The following is a 22,795-nucleotide window of genomic DNA, read 5'->3' as shown; positions in this document are numbered from 1 at the left end:
GTTACAGTTTTGATACTTGCGCTCCATAACAAACATATGACATCCGATTTGTATAAATTACAGATATTTGATTCGGATGTATCTAATTTGTATAAAATCGCAGCGATTATATATGTATATTGATTAGATAATTGTATATGTTTAAGAACTATGTATATGTATCAATGATTGTGTTTGTATATTTGCATACAATTTAATCGACTTAAAATTAAACATTTGTAATTGTATATCAAATATCTCTCTCACTTTATACAAACACAAATCATACATTGTATGTTGTATAATTTGTGTTTGTGTGAAGCGAGAAAGAGAGAATGACAAAAGATAACTGAGCAAATGAAGATTTGTACTTGTATAATTACAAGTGTATAAGATGAAGATACATGTATTTACATTTGTATATACAGTTTTCTCTTACTTTATACAAATATAAACACAACTCATTCATTTGTATTTACGTATAAAGTGAGAGAGGCGAGCCAAAGAGTGGTGAGCGAGATTTCGAGGAGACAGACAATGACAAAAAGTTTGTTGCGAATTGAAATTAAATGAAACTATGGTTATAATATTTATTTTTGAATTAATAATTTACTATAATGCACAATTATCCTTTCCCATAATGTGATTACCTTAGATTAACTAACGTTCATTACAACTATGACTTAGGACTGTTCAAAATCAAACTGAAATTGATAATCCAATTCGAAAAAAAAATTATTGGTTTAACGGTAATGGGTTATTAGTTTAGCGGTTATGATAAAAAGAGAAAATATTTATTTATCGAAGAGAAATTAATATTGTAAATCATTAAAGATGGTAAATAAATAAGATCAGTTATCTCTTATTTATCGCATCTCCTACCAAACTATCCCTAAACATCAATGGTTCACTGCAGATATTACATAAATCTCTTCTTTTCAGTGTATATATACTACACGTACTAAAAACAAGAAAGAAGATATTTATTTCCACAAACCACTAACAAAATTATTTGTCATAACGACATGATCAAAGCAAACCAACGATAAAACCAAAGTGAAAAAAGAAGATAGTACAAAAATAGAGAAAAAAAAGAAACATTCAACTTTGTATATAACTTAACTAAATTCCAATTTCTTTTATGTTTTACCCGTCCCATTTTTTTTTGTCCATTTCTCAATTTCTCCATCCCCTGTATTTATAAAAGAGAAGGGGAAAAATAAGTGTCTCTTCAGAAAACAAAAAAAAAATAAAAAAAATGGCAAAGTTTAAGCGGACAGACACCAACAGAAGCTTAGAAACTTTGTTGGACTTGGACAAATCTGCACAGTTGAAGAAGATAAATGGTAAAAATTTGTCGAAGCAGCCAACGCGCAAGCTAATTCCAGGACATGGTCTTGAGTTTACTAATCTGTCATATAGTGTTACCAAGAAAGTGAAAAAAGATGGTGTTTGGATCAACAGAGAAGCTTATCTTCTTAATGATATATCAGGACAAGCTTTGCGAGGCGAAATCATGGCCATCATGGGGCCTAGTGGTGCTGGAAAGTCTACTTTTCTTGATGCCATTGCTGGACGAATTGCTCGTGGTAGTCTTGAAGGAAGTGTTAGAATTGAAGGCAAACCAGTTAAGTCTCTCTATATGTATCATCATGTAATGTGATTAAAACATAGTTATGATTTAGTAAAGGTTATAGTTATTATGATATGCAGGTGACCACAAGTTATATGAAGATGATATCTTCCTATGTAATGCAAGATGATCAGCTCTTTCCTATGTTGACAGTTCACGAGACGTTCATGTTTGCAGCTGAAGTCAGGCTTCCACCATCAATATCTAGAGCAGAGAAGAAGAAAAGAGTTCATGAACTTCTCGAGCAATTAGGCTTAACGGTATGTCAAGACTCAAGGATTATGAACGGTTACTTTGTGGTTATTTATAAGGTAACTTGATAGTGTAAAATTTATATGTGCCTAATGTAGAGTGCAACACACACGTACATAGGAGATGAAGGAAGAAGAGGAGTGTCAGGGGGAGAACGTCGGAGAGTGTCAATAGGGATTGACATAATCCATAAGCCATCTCTGCTGTTTCTCGATGAGCCTACATCTGGTCTTGATTCTACAAGTGCTCATAGTGTTGTTGAAAAAGTGAAAGACATAGCTAAAAGTGGTAGTATAGTACTCATGACCATCCATCAGCCTTCTTTCAGAATCCAAATGCTCCTCGATCGCATCACAGTCCTTGCAAGGTACTTTTTAATTCTATCCCTCCTTAATCGACTTTAGGTTCCTATGTTCAAGCGTTTAAGTACACATTGCCATGTCGAAAGAATAATTGTATTCCTCCGTTTCAATTTGTATGTCAATTCTTTCTATAATCTGTTTAAAGACGAACGACAACTTCTTATAACCATAGAAATGATGTACATGCTACATGTTTTTAGGGCACTTATGGTGTGATAAAAATCCTTCTTTCGTTCTTCCTCAAACTCCGTACCTAATCAAACACCGCCATATAAGCAAGGTTGTTCTGTGAATGCAGGGGAAGGCTTGTATATTTGGGAAGTCCTACAGGAGTAGCAGCTTTTCTAGCTGGTTTTGCAAGACCAGTTCCAGATGGCGAAAATAGCTTAGAGTACCTGTTAGATGTGATCAAAGAGTATGATGAATCAACTGTTGGACTTGATCCTCTTGTCTTGTATCAAAGGGATGGCATCAAACCTGATCAAGCAGCTAAAACCCCTCTCCGAAAACCACCAAAAACACCAAGAGCTCCTCGAACTCCTTATGCAAAGTCACCCTGGACCAAACATATTAGCCTCCGAAGCTCTCATTTTTCTGTTGGAAACATGAATTCCCAACGAGATCCCAAGGATCAGTCTGAATCTAATGTTAATAGTTTCGGTTATGATGATGAGGATGATGATGAGGATTTTGATAACTCATTGGAACGTAAGGTTCCTCAAACGCCTATGAGTATGCAGAGTGGGATTCATCCACGTTTGGCTTCACATTTCTACAAAGATTTCTCCGTTTGGCTATACAATGGCGTTAAAGGGACTCCTCTTCGTCCACCAACATGGAACCATGGAGGACGAACACAAATTTCTGGTGCAAAATCGAGCATGTCTTCAGGTCATCCATTCCCAATGTCTCAACAAACACCTTCACGTGTTAAAACTCCGGTAGTATCAGCAATTTTCACTCCGGTTCGAGAAGGAATAGAGTACTCATCCTATAATCCATCATACGAAGAAGTATTTGAAATCGAAGAAGTACTCGATGAACCAGTTCACAGGCACAAATTCGCAAATCCCTGGCTTAGAGAAGTTATAGTCCTCTGTTGGCGTACCACATTGAATGTAATTCGTACTCCTGAACTCTTCCTATCTCGTGAAATCGTCTTAACAGTCATGGGACTAGTCCTTTCTTCTTTCTTCCGAAGACTAAATCATTTCGACTTCACAACAATCAACCACCTCCTCAACTTCTACATCTTCACAATTTGCCTAGTCTTTTTCTCCTCGAACGATGCAGTCCCAACGTTCATCCAAGAACGATTCATCTTCATTCGCGAGACATCTCACAACGCTTATAGATCATCTTCTTATGTCATTTCCTCCCTCATAGTATACCTCCCCTTTTTCGCGATCCAAGCCTTCACATTCGCTGCCATAACCCAATACATTCTTAGAATCAACAGCAGCATTTTAAGCTTCTGGATAATCCTCTATTCCTCACTCATAACTAGCAATGCTTATGTGATGTTAGTAAGTGCACTAGTCCCAAGTTACATCACGGGGTACGCGATCGTTATATCTACAACAGCTCTATTCTTCCTAACATGTGGATTTTTCTTGAAGAGGACTCAAATTCCTTTGGTTTGGAGATGGTTACATTACATATCAGCAATCAAATATCCATTTGAAGCATTGTTGATTAATGAATTTAAAGGGACAAAAAATTGTTACAATGGTGACCTAGCTGATCTTTCACCTGGTCCTTTAGGTGACGTGAAGATTAGTCAATTGCATAAGGATTCAATTGATTTATCACAAAATTGCACATTGATTGGAGAAGATGTTTTGTTCTCTATGGACATATCAAAGGAGAATATTTGGTTGGATATTGCCATCTTGTTGGCTTGGGGAGTTCTTTATCGTCTTTTCTTTTATGTTGTTCTTAGATTTTACTCAAAGAATGAAAGAAAATGATGTATGTTCTTTGATTAAAAGTTTGGTTAACAATCAAACATTTGTATTATAAATATTTTTTTCACCTTCAAACACAAGAGTTTTGTATGAATTCATGACTCATTGCTTAAAGGGTGCAATAATCATGATAAATTCCATTTTGGGTGTAAACAATGCAATGAAAAAGTTATGCTACTCTGCATATGTTTTATTTTATATGACACAATTCTTTATCGATAAAATAATATCATTATAGTAATAGTTTGTGTAGTATTGGAGCAGGTCATCAACTCTACACAAATACATTAATACAAATAATAAGTTGTATTTAACTAATAGAGCAAGCTATATAATATCCATTGCCCTTAATTAGGATTACTAGCTAAATTAGGAGCAATTTTCTATCATTAAAATTTTTTCAAAAATATCCTCTCGAATACATCCCTTCCTCTCTGGCTAATAGTACATGTCTATCCCCTCTCAGAGACATTCCTCTCCTCTCAAATACATCCTTTCCCTATATATCCGAATGTCTATCCCTTCTCTAATACATCCTTCCTCTATGTATCTAGATGTCTGTTAATGTATATGTAAGTCCAACATGTATTCGGAATCTATAAATTTTAGAAAATTCTCGTAATTTGAAAAACAGTATAAACATAATGTAATTAGTTTTAACACTATAAAACTTACGTAAATTTTATTTGTATATATGGGTTATTTAAAATAACGTTAATAAATAGTCAATGACTTGATGGAATAGTTATCACTCCATCACAATCCTTTGACAGGTTCAGCTGAAAGTTCTGCTGAACCTCCCCTTAAGTTTTTCTTCATATTAAATATGGTGAATGACAGACTTGTGACACCTTAATTTGGCCCATAGGCACTAGAAAGAAGTCTGGTTTCTTGTTTAAAAAATGCAAAAGGAAAAAACAAAGTAAGAACAGGCAGGACCAATTAGTCATTAATCAATATATAGACGTGGATCTCGTTTGGTTGAGTGTATAAAAATAATATTAAATAAATATTTTTTAATAATATTTGCGTTGATAATACTTATGCATTGTTCGATTTGATATATTAAAAATATTTATTTTAAAAAAATATCTTTCACCACAAAGGTGGAAAAGATGTAAAAAGGTTATAAGGGATAATTGAATTTTTATTCAGGCTAATATTTGTATTTAAATTTCTTTGCATTACTAATACTTAAAAATCTATAGAGCTAATACACACATTAATAAACAATAAAGTGACTGCATTAGTTATATTGCATCAAAAAGTGTATATCAAACAACATATTGCTAATAAATACATGTATTATATTTTATTAATGCACTCTACCAAACGAAGTTCTAACTGATTAGTACACATTTTGGTTACGTAGACAAAATATTAATTATATATGACATTGCTGATTAGGACGTCCAAGGATATTCAAACAAGTTGTTTCACCAGAACTCTGCAACCTTTTTTAATAGAATATTGAGTATTCTGCACTTAATATTTATCTTCTTATTTTCCAAAATGAATTGATTTTTAGAAAACATACTTGAGGTCTTCTCACTTGGTCCCTCCCAAGACGTTTAGTAAATTGAGTCGATCTTTATTTGTTCTTGTTCTACACGATTCCCCCTATTTCAATTGATGTGACATCTTTTTCTTTTCAGTCTATTTCAATTAAATGTCATTTTTTTATAATTTGAAATAACAAACTTAACTACAGAAGTTTTTTTTTTCTTTCTTTTAAGTTTTGTGTAAGCCAAACAATTATTACCTGAGGGATATTACTTAAAAGAGCTAGCAAATAATTAATACCCTAGCATTTTACCCTCCAAATTTAATTTTAGGTTCATGTAATTACAAGTTATTAAGTGGTTGTTAATTAGTACATTTAGAGCTAGTTTGGTAGGATGTATTGGTTATGATATTATTTAATCTTTTGTTTGATAAGATTTTGAGAAATATTTCCACAATAACTAAATTCCACATATTGCATGTAGCTTTGTATTCTTTTCCCTTTCCCCACTGGAATAAAAATAAGCAAAAGTTTGGAAGAATAACAATTAAAAAATAAATTAATTAAAGAAAAAGAATCAAAGTTGTTAACTAAAGAGACCTAGTGACTAATGTGTTGGAATTAAAACTTACTAATGGTAGAAGTGATTCACACTAATTTAGATTAAAGCTTTCTAAAACAAATTGGAAGTTAATTGTTCTCCTGAATTCTTTACTTAAATATTCACGATTAAAAATTCAGAAAAAAAATACTATAAAGAGAATGCTGATATTTATAAAATTAAATATTTCATGTGAATATTTTTTGAAAATTAATATAACTAATATTTATTTATACCTATACTACCAGAAGATTGAATGCATTTTTGCCTTCTTCTATAATAAAAAACGCACATATATTCTAAAAATTTTAAATTACCCACTCACATCGAGTATTTGCATCAACAATATCAAACTGTAGAAATTAAAATAATCTTCAGTTTTGGAAATAATTAAGCAATAATTCATAAAAATACTCCAACTCAACAAATAGTGCCTTCGTCTTCTATTACTTGTCCATATTACTAAAATATATCCCTCCCAAATTACTTATCAATTTATAAAATTAAGACATAATTAATTTAATTTTGCCCTTAAAATTTAGTTCTTTCGAAAGTATAAAAGTTGTAAAATTCCAAGAAGGTTCCTACCTTACTAATTTGATTGATAAGACAGACAAATACAATGCATTGAAAGGAGTTTAAAATGTAAATGAGTAAAGGCACCCTTTTTACCTATGATTTCTCAAGAGTCATAAAGAGAAAATTAGAAAAATTATGTAAATAGAGAAAGTATTGGCAAAGAAAAATCAGAATATAAATGAGTGATTTTCAGAAAACATACTTGGATTCCTCCCAAGTCCCAAGTCGTTGATCTTTATTTGTTCATGTTCTACACGTATTTCCTTCATTTCAAATTGACGTGACATCTTTTTCTTTTTAATTAAATATCATATTTTTATGATTATATAAGTTTCTTTTTTCTTCGTAGGTATCATATCAAGCCTAACAATATTACATAAATTGAGATTAAAATGAGTTACTCAAGAGCTAGGAAAGATTTAGTACACTCGCATTTTACCCTCCAAATTTAATTTTGGGTATGCCCATATTATTTAGGTTTAGGTCCATCTAATTACAAGTTATTAAGGGATTGTTAATTAGTACATTTATAAGTCGTTTGATAAGATATATTAGTCATGATATTTTTTAATCTTTTGTTCGACAAGATTATGAGAAATATTTCCACAATAACTAATATTCTTCTTAGTGTAAGACTCCATATATTGCATGTAACTTTGTATTCTTTTCCCTGTTTTTCAACCCCTACTGGAATAAAAATAAGCAAAAGTTTGAGAGAATAACAATTTAAAAGTAAATTAACCAACGAGCGTATCTAAGTTGTTAATTAAAGAGACCTAGTGACTAATGTGTTGGAATTATAACTTGTTAATGGTTGAATGATTCACGCTAATCTAGATTAAAGCTTTCTAAAATAAATTGGAAGTTGGCAAATCATATGAAACTTCCTACAGTTTCTCTTGTATTCTTTATTTGGATATTCACAATTAATAATACATAAATTAACAATGAACAAATTCTATAACCAAATGACAAAATCTTCAAATGTTTCACGTAATACATAAACATGGTTCTTAGCATGGCTTCAACGAACAACTATGTCCTCCAACTTTTGGTATGCATAAGTAGACACTTAAACTTATATAAAATTGAACAAATAGACGTATGGGTCCTAAATGACATAATACATGTAAGACGTCATGTAGGACAATTTATACAAGTTTAAAGACCTACTTATGAGCCTAGTAGTGAGGCTTGAACACACAACTTTAAGGAGTTGCAAAACTCCTTAACCACTAGACTAAACTTTTTACTTGTATCAAGAGATATCAATACTTATATATATATTTGTTAAATCGAAATTTAACCTTTACCTACAATGTAATTTTCTAGCGAATGGGTATCGCTTGACACCCCTTTGGTCAAGGTGAACTCGCCCTTACACGAAGCTAAAGGTCACCGTTTTCGATTAACGTCAAGTTAAGAATCAATATATTATGCTTATAAATTTCTAGTATTCATATGATGTAAGAAATCTCTATGATGTAACTATATACATATGATGTAAGAAATTTCTAGTATTTGCGTTTTCTCTCTATATATTGATATTGATGAGAAAACGCAAAATAGTACGTTGTCGTTGTGATTCAATTAAAATATATTTATACATTACCATTATAAATTAAAGACATCATCAAAAGTTGTAGTGGACAATAAAATACATTCTTATTTTCTAAATTAAAAGGTTCAATCAAGTTTGCATCACGGATTTAAGTTGCATTTGATAAGAAGTAAATCAATGGATCCTTAAACCGAACAGAAAAAAAAAACTATAAAGAAGACGCTGACTTAATTCTTTTTTTTTAAAAGAAATTTCAACTATATAATAAAACAAAAATAATAAAGTATCAAAGGAAGACTGACTTACTACTAGTCTTCTTACCCAGGGGAAAGTTTATGTCAAAAATGGACCACGTAAACCTAGTCTTTTTATAAAATTAAATATTATATGTGAATATTTTTTGAAAATTAATATAACTATTATTTATTGATACATATACTACCAGAAGATTGCATGCATTTTTTCCCTTTTTCTATAGTAAAAAATGCACATATATTCTAAAAAATCTAAATTAGCCATTCATATCGAGTATACCTACTTTGCATCAACAATATCAAAATCGATACTTAATAATCAAAATGATCTTCAGTTTTTGGAATAATTAAGCAATAATTCATAAAGAACACTTCAACTCAACAATAATTCCTTCGTCTCATATTACTTGTCCATATTATTAAAAATTATCTCTCCCAAATTACTTATCAATTTACAAAGTTAACATATTAGTTAATTTAAAATTTTCCATTTTACCCTTAAAATTTAGTTCTATTGAAAGTATAAATGTTGTAAAATTCCAAGAAGGTTCCTACGTTACTACTCCCTCCGTCCGCCGGTATTAATTGTCGTAATTTTATTTTTAGAATCGAATTATAAAATTTTTGACTATTTTAAAATGTATTTTTTTCACTATATTAATATGCAAAAAATTATAATTTATAGTACTTTTCATATAGTTTTAAAGTATCTATTTTTTTTTTGTTTAAAATATTAAATTAATGTGATCTAATTTAACTTTGAAAATTAGTAATAATATAATTTTTAACGTCTTTGCTATAAATTTTTGTATAAATTTCTATATAAATAATAATATAATTTTTCGACATGTTTAACTGCCCACTCATTATTACATGTGGTTACACCACTTCTACTTGTAGAGCAAGATTTTCGATATGATGAGTTTAAGTTTTATGCGTAGTCGGCTTAAACAACACTTAAAACAATCAAAATCACTTATTCGATAACCATAGCGAACTTTCTTGGTAATCTGAGGAGTAAACATTTAACTAAATTGCTATCACATGCCAAGTGTGTACAATTTTAATTCTCAAGTAAAATCCCAAAATTCTTGCTCCTTCACTATCTTGGTAGACAAAATATATTTACTGTAAAAGCTTATCCACACTTGATGTTAACTCCAAATCGATGAATTGATGACATATAACTTAAACACCAGAATTAAATAATAAAATATTCCTTGTTATATGGAAAAAGGATCGATGCTTATTCACGTAAAACACAAGCACTGAGCATCAACATTCAACACTATTGCATGGAATATGTAAGTGAACTTCTTCACATTTTCCTCATTAATTTTCTAGCTCATTATTTATAGGGAATACCAGTTATCACGTAATAAAATACTGTAAAATTCATTGTGAGCATCCTGGAAATTGCATGGAACTTTCTTTTTACTAGGTTATTTATGCAACTAAATCACACAATGAATGCAACGCAGCAAATTTCAATATTTACCAGCAGTAAAAAAATAATACTACTATTGTTTTTGAGCAAAGAAATTCAAATGGCTATACACACATCCAAACACAGTGATACCATTATGTCTTTAAGCAATGAAAGGGACAGTTACCTTGGAAAACCTCATAAGAGGCTGCAGTTGGTCTTTAGAGCCATATATTTTGTGGCAGTCTTGAATAAGAAAAGGACTGATAGGAACACATTAGTCCTTTCCCAGTTGGTGTGCGATCCATCCTACATTATCGACATTGAAAGCATCAATAATCATGAGAAACAACTTTTTAATGGCATTAACAAAGAAGCACTTGCCAAGTTGGTTAGAGAGAAAGACTTCAATGGCCTCCTTCAATTTGGAGGAGTGCTACAAGTCGTAGTACTTCTTGGATCGGACCAGAAAGAAGGTATAAGAATGCATGAGAATGAAGTAGAACAAAGGAAGGTGACTTTTGGTTCCAACATTTATGAGAAGCCACCAGCCAAGAGTTTCTTGAGTTTTGTAGTTGAAGGTTTCAATGACACCACCATTATTATCCTTCTGGTATGTGCTGTTTTGTCCCTTGGGTTTGGGATTAAACAGCATGGACCTAAGGAAGGGTGGTATGATGGCGGAAGTATCATCGTTGCAGTTATTCTTGTCCTTGCAGTCTCTTCTATCAGTAACTTCAAACAAAGCAGACAGTTTCTAAAACTTGCGGAAGAAAGCAAGGATATAAAAGTGGAATTAATGAGAGACGGACGTCGCAAGGAAGTATCGATCTTTGATATTGTTGTAGGTGATGTTGTGTGTCTAAAAATTGGCGATAATATTCCAGCAGATGGACTCTTCTTGGATGGCCACTCACTGCAAGTAGATGAGTCCAGCATGACAGGTAAATAGAGACAGACCTAGATATCATTTTCAGTATTATAAACAATAAATATAAAAGAGGAAGACACCAAAAAGTAGTATAAATTATTAAGTTTTGAAACTATATTTTAAAGAACTCAGAATTTTTGAAGTCATTAAATATATACTTTGGATCTACTTCTGCAGGTGAAAGTGACCACGTTCAAATAAACGAGACACAAAACCCATTTTTGGTCTGCGGAACAAAGGTAATGGACGGATATGGACACATGCTTGTCACGTCGGTAGGTGCAAACAATGCATGGGGTCAAATGATGTGCACAATAACAGATCACAAGAATGAACAAACGCCACTGCAAAATCGGTTAAATAAACTTACTAAATATATCGGGAATGTTGGTCTGTTAGTGGCTTTTCTTGTTCTAGTCACCTTAATGATCCGTTACTTCATGGGACATACTGAAAATGAAAGTGGACAGAAGGAGTTTGTAGGTAGCAAAACCAAAGCAGATGATATAATGAATTCCTTGATTCGTATAATTGCGGCTGCCGTAACCATCATAGTGGTTGCAATTCCAGAAGGTTTGCCATTGGCTGTTACACTAACTTTGGCATACTCTATGAGAAGAATGATGCTCGATCATGCAATGGTCCGTAAGCTATCTGCCTGCGAGACAATGGGATCAGCAACCACAATCTGCACAGACAAAACTGGCACTCTCACCTTAAACCAGATGCAGGTACGTAACTCAAGGCAGATGCAGCCTAGTTTACTGGGTTCAACTTGAACCCACAAGTTCCAATATGGAGCATAAATATATGTTGAAAATTAGTTGTAAGCTTTCAACAAATATTAAATTCTAAACTTGCAATTTTAAAATTGCAATGAATTTAACAGTAAGAACTTGAACATAGAACTCATTAAATTTAAATTCTGAATTCATCTTCGCAGGTAACAGAATTTTTCCTAGGAACAGAAATGATTACGAGAACATCACAGCTAGCTACTGATGTTGTCCAATTGCTACAAGAGGCTGCTTTCTTGAATACTACTGGTGATGTTTATACAACACCTTCAGGCCCTCCAGAAATCTGTGGAGGCCCTACCGAGAAAGCGATTCTATCATGGGCCCTGACCAGTTTACTAGTGAACTTTAATGAATTAAAGCAAAAGTATCAAATCCTCCATGTCGAAGTTTTCAATTCACAAAAGAAAAGAAGTGGGGTACTAGTAACAAAAAATAGTACCGGAAAAGCTCACACACATTGGAAAGGTGCTGCTGAGATGATTCTAGCTATGTGCTCCACTTATTACGTCAAAAGTGGAATAATTGCACCTATAGATCATGAAGAAAGAAAAGAACTTGAGTTGAAAATTGAATATATGGCAAGCAAAAGCTTACGATGTATTGCATTTGCTTACAAAGAAAGAAATGCAGAAAATCAAGCTCTTGAAGAAACTGAACTAACCTTACTGGGTCTGGTGGGTCTAAAGGACCCATGTAGGCCTGGTGTTAAAGAGTCTGTAGAATCTTGCATGGATGCCGGTGTTAGCATCAAAATGATTACTGGGGACAATGTGTTTACAGCCAAATCAATAGCTTTTGAATGTGGAATACTCCAACCAGGTGAAGACTTGAACATTGCAGTTATAGAAGGACCGACATTCAGGAATTATTCACAAGAAGAGAGGATGGAGACTGTCGAAAAAATACGAGTGATGGCAAGATCTTCACCACTTGACAAGCTTTTGATGGTTGAATGCTTGAAGCAGAAAGGCCATGTTGTAGCAGTAACAGGCGATGGAACAAATGATGCTCCTGCACTAAAAGCAGCAGATATTGGACTTTCCATGGGGATCCAAGGCACAGAAGTCGCAAAGGAGAGCTCCGATATAGTTATCTTGGACGACAATTTCAATACAGTGGTCACAGTCTTGAAGTGGGGAAGGTGCGTGTATAATAACATTCAAAAGTTTATTCAGTTTCAACTCACAGTAAATGTTGCTGCCCTTGTTATCAACTTTGTTGCTGCTGCTTCATCTGGAGAAGTCCCTCTGACAGCAGTCCAACTTCTGTGGGTCAATCTCATAATGGATACTCTGGGGGCCTTAGCTTTGGCAACTGAGCGACCCAGTAGCGATCTAATGAACAAAAAACCAGTTGGACGAATTAAACCACTGATAACTGGAGTGATGTGGAGGAATCTCCTAGCTCAAGCCTTGTATCAGGTAACACTGTTATTGATCCTGCAGTTCAAAGGAAGTGCCATATTTCATGTGAATAAGAAGGTAAAAGACACTTTGATATTCAATACATTCGTTCTGTGTCAAGTTTTTAACGAGTTTAATGCAAGGAATTTGGAGAAGAAAAACATATTCCATGGAATACTGAAGAATAGACTATTTGTTGGGATAGTGGGAGTGACAATAGTTCTCCAGATAATTATGGTTGAGTTCCTGAGGAGGTTTGCTGATACTGAAAGGCTGAACTGGACGCAATGGGCTGCATGCATAGGGATTTCATCATTGTCATGGCCTATCGGTTGGATTGTAAAGTGCATTCCTGTATCCAACAAATGAAAATTTCGACCACTAATGCTGCAGCAAAAGACACAAGAATCTTTAAGTAGCTCCTCTTCTTATTTTTCTTTTCCTTTTTTCTCATCCAGTCTTTACATTATAATAGGTTAAATAGCTTGTCCTCTTTTTTTGTTTTTTAATTTATGCTTTTCTTTCTTCATTTCTCATTTTACTTCATTGCAACTTAAATTTATCCACATGCCAAGTTTCGGTAAAAGTGAAAAGATAGAAACTGTTAGGAAACTAATTACCAAATCTTCTCTTAAAATAAGACAAAAGATAACAGAAAATTTTCGTCCATTTAACAATTGGCTCTAGGGTCCACAATGTAAACTTTCCTAGGCCTACAAAAGTTTTTCCATGGATTAAATATACTAGGATCCAGAAGACTCTTGCTATCCAAAAGTTGACAAGAGTTTCTCAAAGTCAAAAACAACGAGGATATACTAATGCTTGTGGAGCACATCTGATTTTCCACAAGAGGTTTTATCTTTAAAATGAGACATCGCAGTAGTTGCTTCCTTAACTTTATGTAATATGGAAACTTAGCTAAAGGTAGTCAACAATCAAAGAGATCTTAGACAAAGAAAGTTCAATTTTGCAGTGATATAAGTAAATGTAGCACATAGAATTATAGGTATTCTATGATTGCATCGTGTTGTTGTAGCACTTCCTCCATCTCAGTCATCCTTCTTAATTTATTATTTTTTTTACTTTCAAAAAAAAATTATGAAGGTTGACTCATTAGATGGAGCAGCTCCTTCGAGAACACGATGTGATAGGCTACAACCAATGCACAAGATTTTGCACAAGTGGTGTCGGCGGCATACTATCAGAACTCAGCTTGTGTGTGGGTTTGGGTTGAAGTTCTTTATAATTTGTCTCAAATTGATACATTTGTTTTATTTTAAAGTGGTGTCAGCTTATAAAATATACACAGGGATTATTCCTAAAAATATAAATTATTTGCATATATACTTATTTGTGATTTTCCTCAAAAAAGTGTTGTCCCATGATAGCTCTAGTAGAAGTGTGCGTCTGCAATAGTCTATCAAGGTAAAAACAAGTTCTATGAGACGGTTATAACTTATGATACCAGCAATTCATCTACAAATAAATGTCAAAACCTCCAAGGCTCAACATATAAACAATATAAATCCAACACAATGTGAAAGTTAAGATAGAATTGTAGTCGTTCAAAATTAAACAATAGTAAGAGAAATCATCATGTCTGCCCAAGGTCATTGGTTGCTCACATGGATGCTTAAAAGATTAAGAGAAAATTGTCTAAGATGATTGTGTCACATCCGACATATGCTTCTTGTTAGGTGTGTATTATGATGATGGAATTTGCTAAACGAGACAAGGTAGTCTTTAACTCACAAAGATAGAACTTCTTAACAAACAATCTATGGAGAGCCACTTCTTTCTTTTATACCCCATTAGGTACAATCAAATGAGGAGACAGGGGTTAAGGAAGGTGAAAGTGTCGGGTGCCATACCCTCCGCCCCTGAATTTTCGGTGACACCACATAGAAAAAGGTTTCATAATCCAGATCTATTATCTTAAATCAATGTGTGCAGACTACCAATATTTCCATTATTACATTTTTTTTTGTTCATGGTAACAAGAGTAGAGTTAATACTCCCTTTTGTCCAATTTTAAGATCACAAGTTTCAAATTTCTATGCCAGAATGGGACAACTTCTTTTTCTTCGAATTATTCAAATTGAAGCTCTACATTAGTTATGATTTTGAAATTGAAACAAAGAGACCATGATTATTACTACTATTTTTAAATTTTTGTTTACCTTGAGTAACCCTAGATTAGAAAATGTTCATTTTCCTATTAGAAGCTCTTCTATCCATAAAATTGATCAACAGAACAAGCAATCAAACAAGTTGCATAGTATAGAATGAGTCGTACAGTGAAAATAGTAGTATATTGAATGAGTGGTTGAGAAGGATCATCACCTAGGGTTTCGAAAGGCGACAATTATATATGACTGACCCCATGCTTGCTCGCTCCAACATTGTGGGGACAAAGGAATAGAAAATTATGAATAGGGATTCTTTAAAGAGGGGACACAGTTTGTACGGAGTACACTTTGATTGAGATTTAACAATGGAGCACTGGTCCTGCTTATTGCAGAAAACTCCATTTTTTTCCTTTTTCTATTTTTTTCAGGTTCTAAAGAGGAAGAAGAAGAAACGTAGAATTATTTCATTACCATAAAAGAAGTTGTGAAATAATTTGTTCTCGATATTATACTCGACGCTCATTGTTATCTATCGTTTTACTATATTATATCTACTTGTTTGACGTTGAATAATATTATTTTAATTTATAAGTTTATTAAAATATTTATAATTATTTTAAGATAAGAGATTTAACTAGAATTTGTAATATATGATTAAAATAAATTAGTATTATAAAAAATTATGTAAGAATATAATTAGAAAACAATGGGAACAAACCAAATTGGTTGATCCATAAAATGAGAGTTTTCATTAATACATAACAACGAAATTTAATAATGCAATACAATACATTTTAAATAAGAATTAAAACAAAAATTATAAATATGATAACGATACGATACAATATAATATAATGGATAACAATATTTATATTTCGATTACTACTGTCATTCTTAATATAATATTTTTCATTTTATATCTGTAAAATCCAATTTTTATTTTTTCATACTATTAAAATTTTATGTGTACTCAATAGGAATTTGACTACTTGCATATATCAAAAACACTAAACATTAATTTTAGATTATATCATACAATACTTTTTGAGAGAGAAGTAATAAAGACATTTCCAAATTTGATGTGAATTATTAGTTTTATTCCTAAACTATTGACAATTTTAAAAACACTTATTTATTTGACTAATTAAACTTAGATACAACCGATCATGCAACATTACTTTTCGATTAAAATTTGTATTTTCTTTAAAAAGTTTTAATACAATTTTAGTATACCTTCTTCTTTCTCTAACAAAATGTATATTATGATACAATTAATGTTAAACCCTAAATAGAGTTCAACAGTTAATTGAACAAAAATTTTGCTAAGAATGAGTGAAGTAATGATAACTCAAAATATTTTTAATTTGAAAATAACTTAACTTCATAATAATGAAATAGTTTTAGTCAAAACATTAACGACATTAGTTTATTATCATTAGATCCAATTTTGCTATAGATTTTAGGAACACTTACAAAGAGAGCTAATTGTCACTAAAAAAATATATTTAGTATCAATCAAATTATTATCGTTAATTAAATACCACTAAAATATTTTTTTAATATAGTGACCAGATGTCCAATAATACATTTAACTAAACAATATTTCGTCAAATATATAATGGTAAGTTGAAAAATATAGAGGAAAGAAATAATAATGTATGGTGAGGAAAGAAGTGGCAAACAAATTGTCCAAAAGAGTAATGTTGGGCCTACTTAAAGGGTAATTGTTTGATCATCACTTTATCAGACACTAATCATAATGGCAAAAATGTCAACAGAGACAAAATATAACAAAACATCTAGAAGAAATAAAATTTCCTAGCAAGACAATTGCTCAATAGCAATTTAAATAACTAAAATACCCTTCAAAATGCCAAGCAGACATATTGATACCAACATATTCACCGAGTCTTCTAATAACATAGTAGAATGATATAGACAAAAAATAAATATTGATATGTTGAACCTTGATACATAAGTTTTACGACAACTAATAATATTAATAACAATAATGGAAATATCATATATTATTTAAAAATTACCTAAAATATTGTTAGAGAAAAAAAAAATATAGATATTGAATCCGTGCCAGTACGGACACCTGTGTCATTTACATATTTCTTTTTCGAACAACCTATGACAGCTTAGTTTGAGAATTCCATTTTCTTTTCCCAACATGTTGCCACAATAATAACTCCAATACTCAATAGTGATGCAACAGCTCTAAGCACAAAACCACAATTGGATGCTTTATTGACCAAAAGTCCGACTTGAGTCTAACAATAGGAGCCACAGTATGATTACTCCACAAATAATAACTCTAAATTGAAAACAAAAACAAAAATGGAGAAGCTAATGTGATTTCCACTTTGACTGAGATAAAACGCTAGTAGACAGATCCTTTATTCAAATATATGGATTTAAGAGGGAAGAAGAGAAACAATATGCTCAAGCCTACACTTGTTGTAGCGCAACACTGATCATTTGGTTTGTGGTGGTGTAATGGAAAACTTATATGATGACTTATAAAGTGCCTCGCCAATTCTCTGCCCTGCCACTTCACTGACGGGCACTGCATCAGAAAGCTCTTTTATGTCTTCTTCTGTGAGCTTTACTCTCACGGAACCTATGTTATCATGAAGATTTTTTATCTTTGTTGTACCTATAATAACAGACAACAGACTAACTCAGTATTTATTCACAGCATCATGACTTTAAGAAATCAAAGCACAATTTGTAACAGCATCTAATTTCTTGAGGCAGAAACAGGAAATGTTGCACAGCTTTCTCTTTTAGATATTATAATGACATAGAGCCTTCGCCTCCAATTCTTCTGGTAAACAAAGTGCCAAGTGAGTGCTACTTTTAGTCCCCACAGATTGAGAACATTGCATTTCTTACCTATTTCAGCTGTTTTTTCTTATTTCTTTCAATACAAGTACTCTAAGATCATCTGTGAATTAGTGCAGCTACGCAAAGAGTTGCTTACCAGGAATAGGTACAATATCATTCCCTTGGTGAAGGACCCATGAAATAGCAAGTTGAGCTGGAGAGCATCCATGCTTCTTGGCTATTCCTCCCATACGAAAATATATAGATTTGTTCTTTTCAAAGTTCTCTCCTGTAAACCTAGGGTGTGTAGTCTGATAGAGCGTAAGCGAAACCAGAATCACAACAGCATGAAAAATGGATTTATTACAAAAAAGATATTAATAATAATAATGAAACATCAAAGAATTTAAAACTAAAATAGACAACTGTTTGTTTTCTTACCAAAAAGCTGTTGGCAGGCAAGCTTTCAACAACTGCTTTTCCAGCAAAAAGCCCACGTCCGACAGGGCTATATGGGACAATCCCAATTCCAAGCTCCCTAGTAGATAATGATGGAATGAGAGAATTGAAAAGTAAACTGAAAATTTCTCCAGACACTATCCAATTTAACTTTCTGCTTAGTGGTTAACTGGTTCATAATTCCAACTGGGGGAGGAAATAATATATTTTCATACAAAAGGAAACAAGAAAAATGATTAATAATTGTCCAGCAGGAATGTGCCTTTTTTCAGTTAGATATTGCTCCAAACTATACTAAATAGTAGAAAGTCCAAATGTGTGTGGAGTCCTTTCTTTGATTTCAAGGTTCTTTTCTTCTTTTTCAAAACGTGTAATAAAGTGAATAGAAACCTGCAAACTGGAATTATGTCATCCTCAATGTCACGCGTCCATAGAGAATACTCCTGCTGTACAGCAGTGATAGGATGAACTGCATGTGCTCTCCTTATCGTCTCCGGGTGAGCTTCAGACAGGCCAATATACTTTATTTTACCTTCTTCAACTAATTTTTTGAGTTCTACCATCTGTAATACAACTCACCACAATAAGAAATAGTAGAGATAGAAGAGCTTCACGGGAAAACTAAAAGCAAGAATCTCGATTAGCAATGCAGGCATTCCTACTCAAAGCAAATGAATATTATGAGGGCTAAGGGACCAAAATTGAACCATATATAGGCAGATCACTTACTGTTTCCTCAATGGGCACTTTTGTGTCTATACGGTGCACATAGTAGAGATCAATGTAGTCCACTTGTAGGCGTTTTAAGCTAGCTTCACAGCAGGAACGAACATATTCAGGAGTTCCTTTTACTGTAACCTTAGTTGGTTCAATCTTATATATACCGAACTTTGTCGCAAGCTGTATTGTTTCTCGAGGCAATTGCTTTAATGCCTGAAACAGTGAAAAACTTAGATGAATTACAGACTATTAAGGAAAATCAAGCAGCTCTTTTACTGACTGGTAGTGGGCTTCTGGCATTCCATTACCCAATTTAGTACATGAACCAAAGATAAAGAACATAGTCCAAATCTTTTTCCAGTCCAACATTGCCATTACACCTCATTTTTTTTTTGGCATTAACATTGGCCTTCCATTTTAATTTTCCGCCCACCTAAGATATGCTAGATGGAAAACAGAACTCTTCAACTCCGTGAATATTCTGTTGTGGAAAATATGACTTGAGCTAATACTTCTAGCAACAAGTTTGTAGAAACTTCTCTTTTTCAAATGCAACCAGTCAGTGATTAAAAGACTGAAAAGCAAAACAATTCAGTAGCCTGATAGGACATTTAACTGATGAAGCATGAGAAAAGTGGCAACACTCTCATCTTATAGCTGGACCAGCTTTTTCAGATTTTACCAAAAAGATCCACACCATGTGTTTCATAGAGACTCTAATTATGGAGGTGGCCAGTTCACAATTAAGAAAAAATGATTCTAGGTATTATCATACCACATCATTAATGTGTTCATCAGATGGTGTAATACCAGTAGCCTCAACAAGTGATATCTTATATGGACACAATAGCTGAAGTTGAATTGCTAACAAGTAACGAAAGGATTGCAATAAGATAATTTAAAACTAAACCTAGTGAAGATGAGAGGATTTCAAGTACTTTTCCCGTTCATTTCTCTTCCCCATCTCCACCCTTCTCTCTTTTTACCTGAAGGAGATAATTTTACATATGAACATCTATGGTTGATGCATACAAAAGTCAATTATATCTTACATGTTCACTGTATTATCATGTTAAGATCATTTGAGAATCATCAAGCTGGAAAAATATCTTACATGTTCACTGTTTTATCATGTTAAGATCATTTGAGAATCATCAAGCTGGAAAAATATCTTACATGTTCACTGTTTTATCATGTTAAGATCATTTGAGAATCATCAAGCTGGAAAATAAAGAAGACCATCTTGTACCCCCACTCATTTTGTTTTGTTTATACAACATTCCATGGAAAGTGTAATGGATGTTTCTGACAATAAAAATGCATCGTTTGATGTTCATGATTCATGCGAAACCAATTGTCTGTAATTACCTTTCCAACCAAGTATTCATTTGCATGATCCATCCCATAAACATCTGATGTGTCAAAAAATGTGACTCCTTTACTAAAAGCCTCCTTGATTATTGCAATCCCTTCCGCCTCATGAACAGGAGAATTATAGACTCCAGTGAGCCCCATACAGCCGAAACCTAACTTAGAGACCTAGAAACAAAGGTTCAACATGCAGTGAATGACCATTGCATCAAATTATATGAGCACTACCTTGCGAAATAAACAATTTTGCAGAAAAGGAAGTAACAGCTAAAAAGCAAAATACTACATCCATTTTGGGAAGCGTAGAGTGTCCTTATTAGTTCAGAGTAAAATTTATCTATTAAATTCACAGGAAGAAGTCCATGAAATTTAGCTTCTGATCTAAATTGCAAGTGATCACGATTTCCTTCAAACAACAAATCTAGCAACGGATCAGTCATTCAGAAGGACTCCATGGGCTTAGAATCCATGGCTTTCAGCTAAAATCATAAATAGTACACATACATATAAATACGCATATATATGCATAAAACAAGTAAAGAGAGGTGTTTTATAAGTATTTGAACTCATACTCCCAACCTATATCAGCAATGCTGAAATCTTGTATGGTACAATGGCAGGGTAGTTCTAATGTATAACTTATGGGTTCTACTAACCCAATCACTTCGGCTCGAACCCTTCATATGTGTTAAATAACAACATACCCATGCATTTCCACAAGTGGTGGTCTGGTGTGTACACGATCTTATCCTTCAGAATTCCCACAAATTAAGAACACTACTGTAAAAACCAGACGAAATCGAAGTACTCTAAAATTAAACCTACTTCCAATACAAAAAAGACACTATTGGAACTGACAAAATGCGACATTGTTCAAAAAATGTATGATATAGCTTGAAGTTTTTACCTCAAGCCCTTGACTTCCCAGCTTTACTCTAGGCATCTCAACTGCGTCCGCCATTGCTCAAATGGGAAAAATTCTCTGTTGACGGTTTTCTTCTCTTTTGGTACTAAAATTGAGTAAATTGTAGAGACTATATATATATATATATATTGTCGCCATTGACGTTTTTTCGCCCTATGAGGAGAGCGATTAGGTAAGCAGGGGTCTCTTGCGTCAACGATTACGTTAATCATCATATTATCATTTTATAAATTACTTATTACTTATTAGAAATAATTTCAGTAAATATTTCCTTATATTTTTAATCCAAAATTCAAATATAGTTCAATGTAAATTTGTTTTTAAATTTGACAGAAACATATGTGTTAAAGCTTAAAATTAAATCTATTCTAAAATATTCAGTTTTTGAAAAACCGATTTAACCTGATCCATTATACTCTCTCCGACTCATTTTATATGTATAAGATAATTGATCTATAATACTTGTCATTTCATAAAATGAATGCATAAATTATTATATTCTTCATTTTTTATATGTTTGTGGGTTATTAGTCTTGAAAATATAAATTTGACCAACTTAGAAAAGCTAAGTAAATAATTCATATTTATTGGTTAAAATTAATCAAGATAAATTAAGTCACATTTATTGATTGAAAACTTAAGTTCCAAAAAAATTAAATAAAGATAGAAGGATAAAATTATATTTGTTAATGTTCAAAGTAAAAATGTGACATATTAAACGAAACAGTGAGAATATTTTCTTTCTCTTTTTTTGAAGGCCTAAATTACCCCTATAATATTTAAATTGGTACAAATATACATACATCTTCCTTTCGGCTCCCAAATACTCTTGACGTCAATCTTTTGGCTAAAAAATATTCTTATTTTTAACAATCCATACTTATAATGTAAATGGAAGATAATATTATATCAAATCTTATATTTTAAAGATATTTTAGGTTCTTTTTCATTAAAATAATCTAAAATTACTTAATATATTGGGCTCATAGTTGGTTTGATTTTGAATCTTGTCCATCATTTCAAAAAATTTCATTGTTTGACAAAACAAGGGAGAAAAAAGGAGTAATTAATGGTGTCATTCATTACATCAGTATTAGTTTAATAAAA

The 22,795-nt window shown here is 32.5% G+C and overlaps 3 protein-coding genes and 1 long non-coding RNA gene across 8 annotated transcripts; 2 read left to right on the top strand and 2 right to left on the bottom strand.

Moving 5' to 3' along the window:
- Positions 1–941: 941 nt before the first annotated feature.
- Positions 942–15,910, bottom strand: LOC109118977 (uncharacterized). Of its 5 annotated transcripts, XR_011211293.1 has the most exons (5): positions 15,596–15,910; positions 12,511–13,288; positions 10,503–12,377; positions 10,306–10,427; positions 942–1,171 (listed from the first exon to the last, which is right to left on the bottom strand). It is a non-coding gene; the product is annotated as an uncharacterized lncRNA (long non-coding RNA). The 5 variants fall into 5 exon arrangements; XR_011211291.1 differs by lacking the exon at positions 942–1,171 and having other exon boundaries at positions 7,209–10,427; XR_011211290.1 differs by lacking the exon at positions 942–1,171 and having other exon boundaries at positions 7,209–11,078; positions 11,420–12,377; positions 15,596–15,909.
- Positions 1,171–4,391, top strand: ABCG2 (ABC transporter G family member 2). Its single transcript, XM_004231186.5, has 4 exons — positions 1,171–1,606; positions 1,693–1,872; positions 1,963–2,231; positions 2,525–4,391. Exons 1-4 carry the CDS (start codon positions 1,238–1,240, stop codon positions 4,194–4,196), a joined length of 2,490 nt encoding a protein of 829 aa, XP_004231234.1. The 5' UTR covers positions 1,171–1,237; the 3' UTR covers positions 4,197–4,391.
- LOC101253332 (putative calcium-transporting ATPase 13, plasma membrane-type) lies at positions 10,141–13,853 on the top strand. Its single transcript, XM_004231185.5, has 3 exons — positions 10,141–11,062; positions 11,227–11,780; positions 11,993–13,853. Exons 1-3 carry the CDS (start codon positions 10,141–10,143, stop codon positions 13,619–13,621), a joined length of 3,105 nt encoding a protein of 1,034 aa, XP_004231233.2. The 3' UTR covers positions 13,622–13,853.
- Positions 15,911–17,431: 1,521 nt separating the features above from the next.
- LOC101263159 (perakine reductase-like) lies at positions 17,432–21,901 on the bottom strand. Its single transcript, XM_004230052.5, has 7 exons — positions 21,671–21,901; positions 20,761–20,931; positions 19,402–19,605; positions 19,063–19,235; positions 18,655–18,751; positions 18,371–18,524; positions 17,432–18,043 (listed from the first exon to the last, which is right to left on the bottom strand). Exons 1-7 carry the CDS (start codon positions 21,722–21,724, stop codon positions 17,862–17,864), a joined length of 1,035 nt encoding a protein of 344 aa, XP_004230100.1. The 5' UTR covers positions 21,725–21,901; the 3' UTR covers positions 17,432–17,861.
- Between the last annotated feature and the right edge of the window lie 894 nt (positions 21,902–22,795).

This window comes from Solanum lycopersicum, chromosome 1 (genome assembly GCF_036512215.1).
Source record: "Solanum lycopersicum chromosome 1, SLM_r2.1".
Taxonomy (NCBI): Eukaryota; Viridiplantae; Streptophyta; class Magnoliopsida; order Solanales; family Solanaceae; genus Solanum; species Solanum lycopersicum.
The sequence above is the reverse complement of the archived record's forward strand: the minus strand, read 5'-3'. Positions and strand labels throughout refer to the sequence as shown.

Excerpts from the sequence above, each read along its gene's own strand:
- LOC101253332 (XM_004231185.5), top strand. The coding sequence starts at position 10,141 with ATGCAACTAAATCACACAATGAATGCAACGCAGCAAATTTCAATATTT. Across the intron at positions 11,063-11,226 it reads AGATGAGTCCAGCATGACAG|GTGAAAGTGACCACGTTCAA; the intron begins GTAAATAGAGAC and ends CTACTTCTGCAG. Across the intron at positions 11,781-11,992 it reads TCACCTTAAACCAGATGCAG|GTAACAGAATTTTTCCTAGG; the intron begins GTACGTAACTCA and ends TCATCTTCGCAG.
- ABCG2 (XM_004231186.5), top strand. The coding sequence starts at position 1,238 with ATGGCAAAGTTTAAGCGGACAGACACCAACAGAAGCTTAGAAACTTTG. Across the intron at positions 1,873-1,962 it reads TCGAGCAATTAGGCTTAACG|AGTGCAACACACACGTACAT; the intron begins GTATGTCAAGAC and ends TGCCTAATGTAG. Across the intron at positions 2,232-2,524 it reads CGCATCACAGTCCTTGCAAG|GGGAAGGCTTGTATATTTGG; the intron begins GTACTTTTTAAT and ends CTGTGAATGCAG.
- LOC101263159 (XM_004230052.5), bottom strand. The coding sequence starts at position 21,724 with ATGGCGGACGCAGTTGAGATGCCTAGAGTAAAGCTGGGAAGTCAAGGG. Across the intron at positions 20,932-21,670 it reads TGGGAAGTCAAGGGCTTGAG|GTCTCTAAGTTAGGTTTCGG; the intron begins GTAAAAACTTCA and ends CTTTGTTTCTAG. Across the intron at positions 18,044-18,370 it reads TGATATTGTACCTATTCCTG|GTACAACAAAGATAAAAAAT; the intron begins GTAAGCAACTCT and ends CTGTTATTATAG.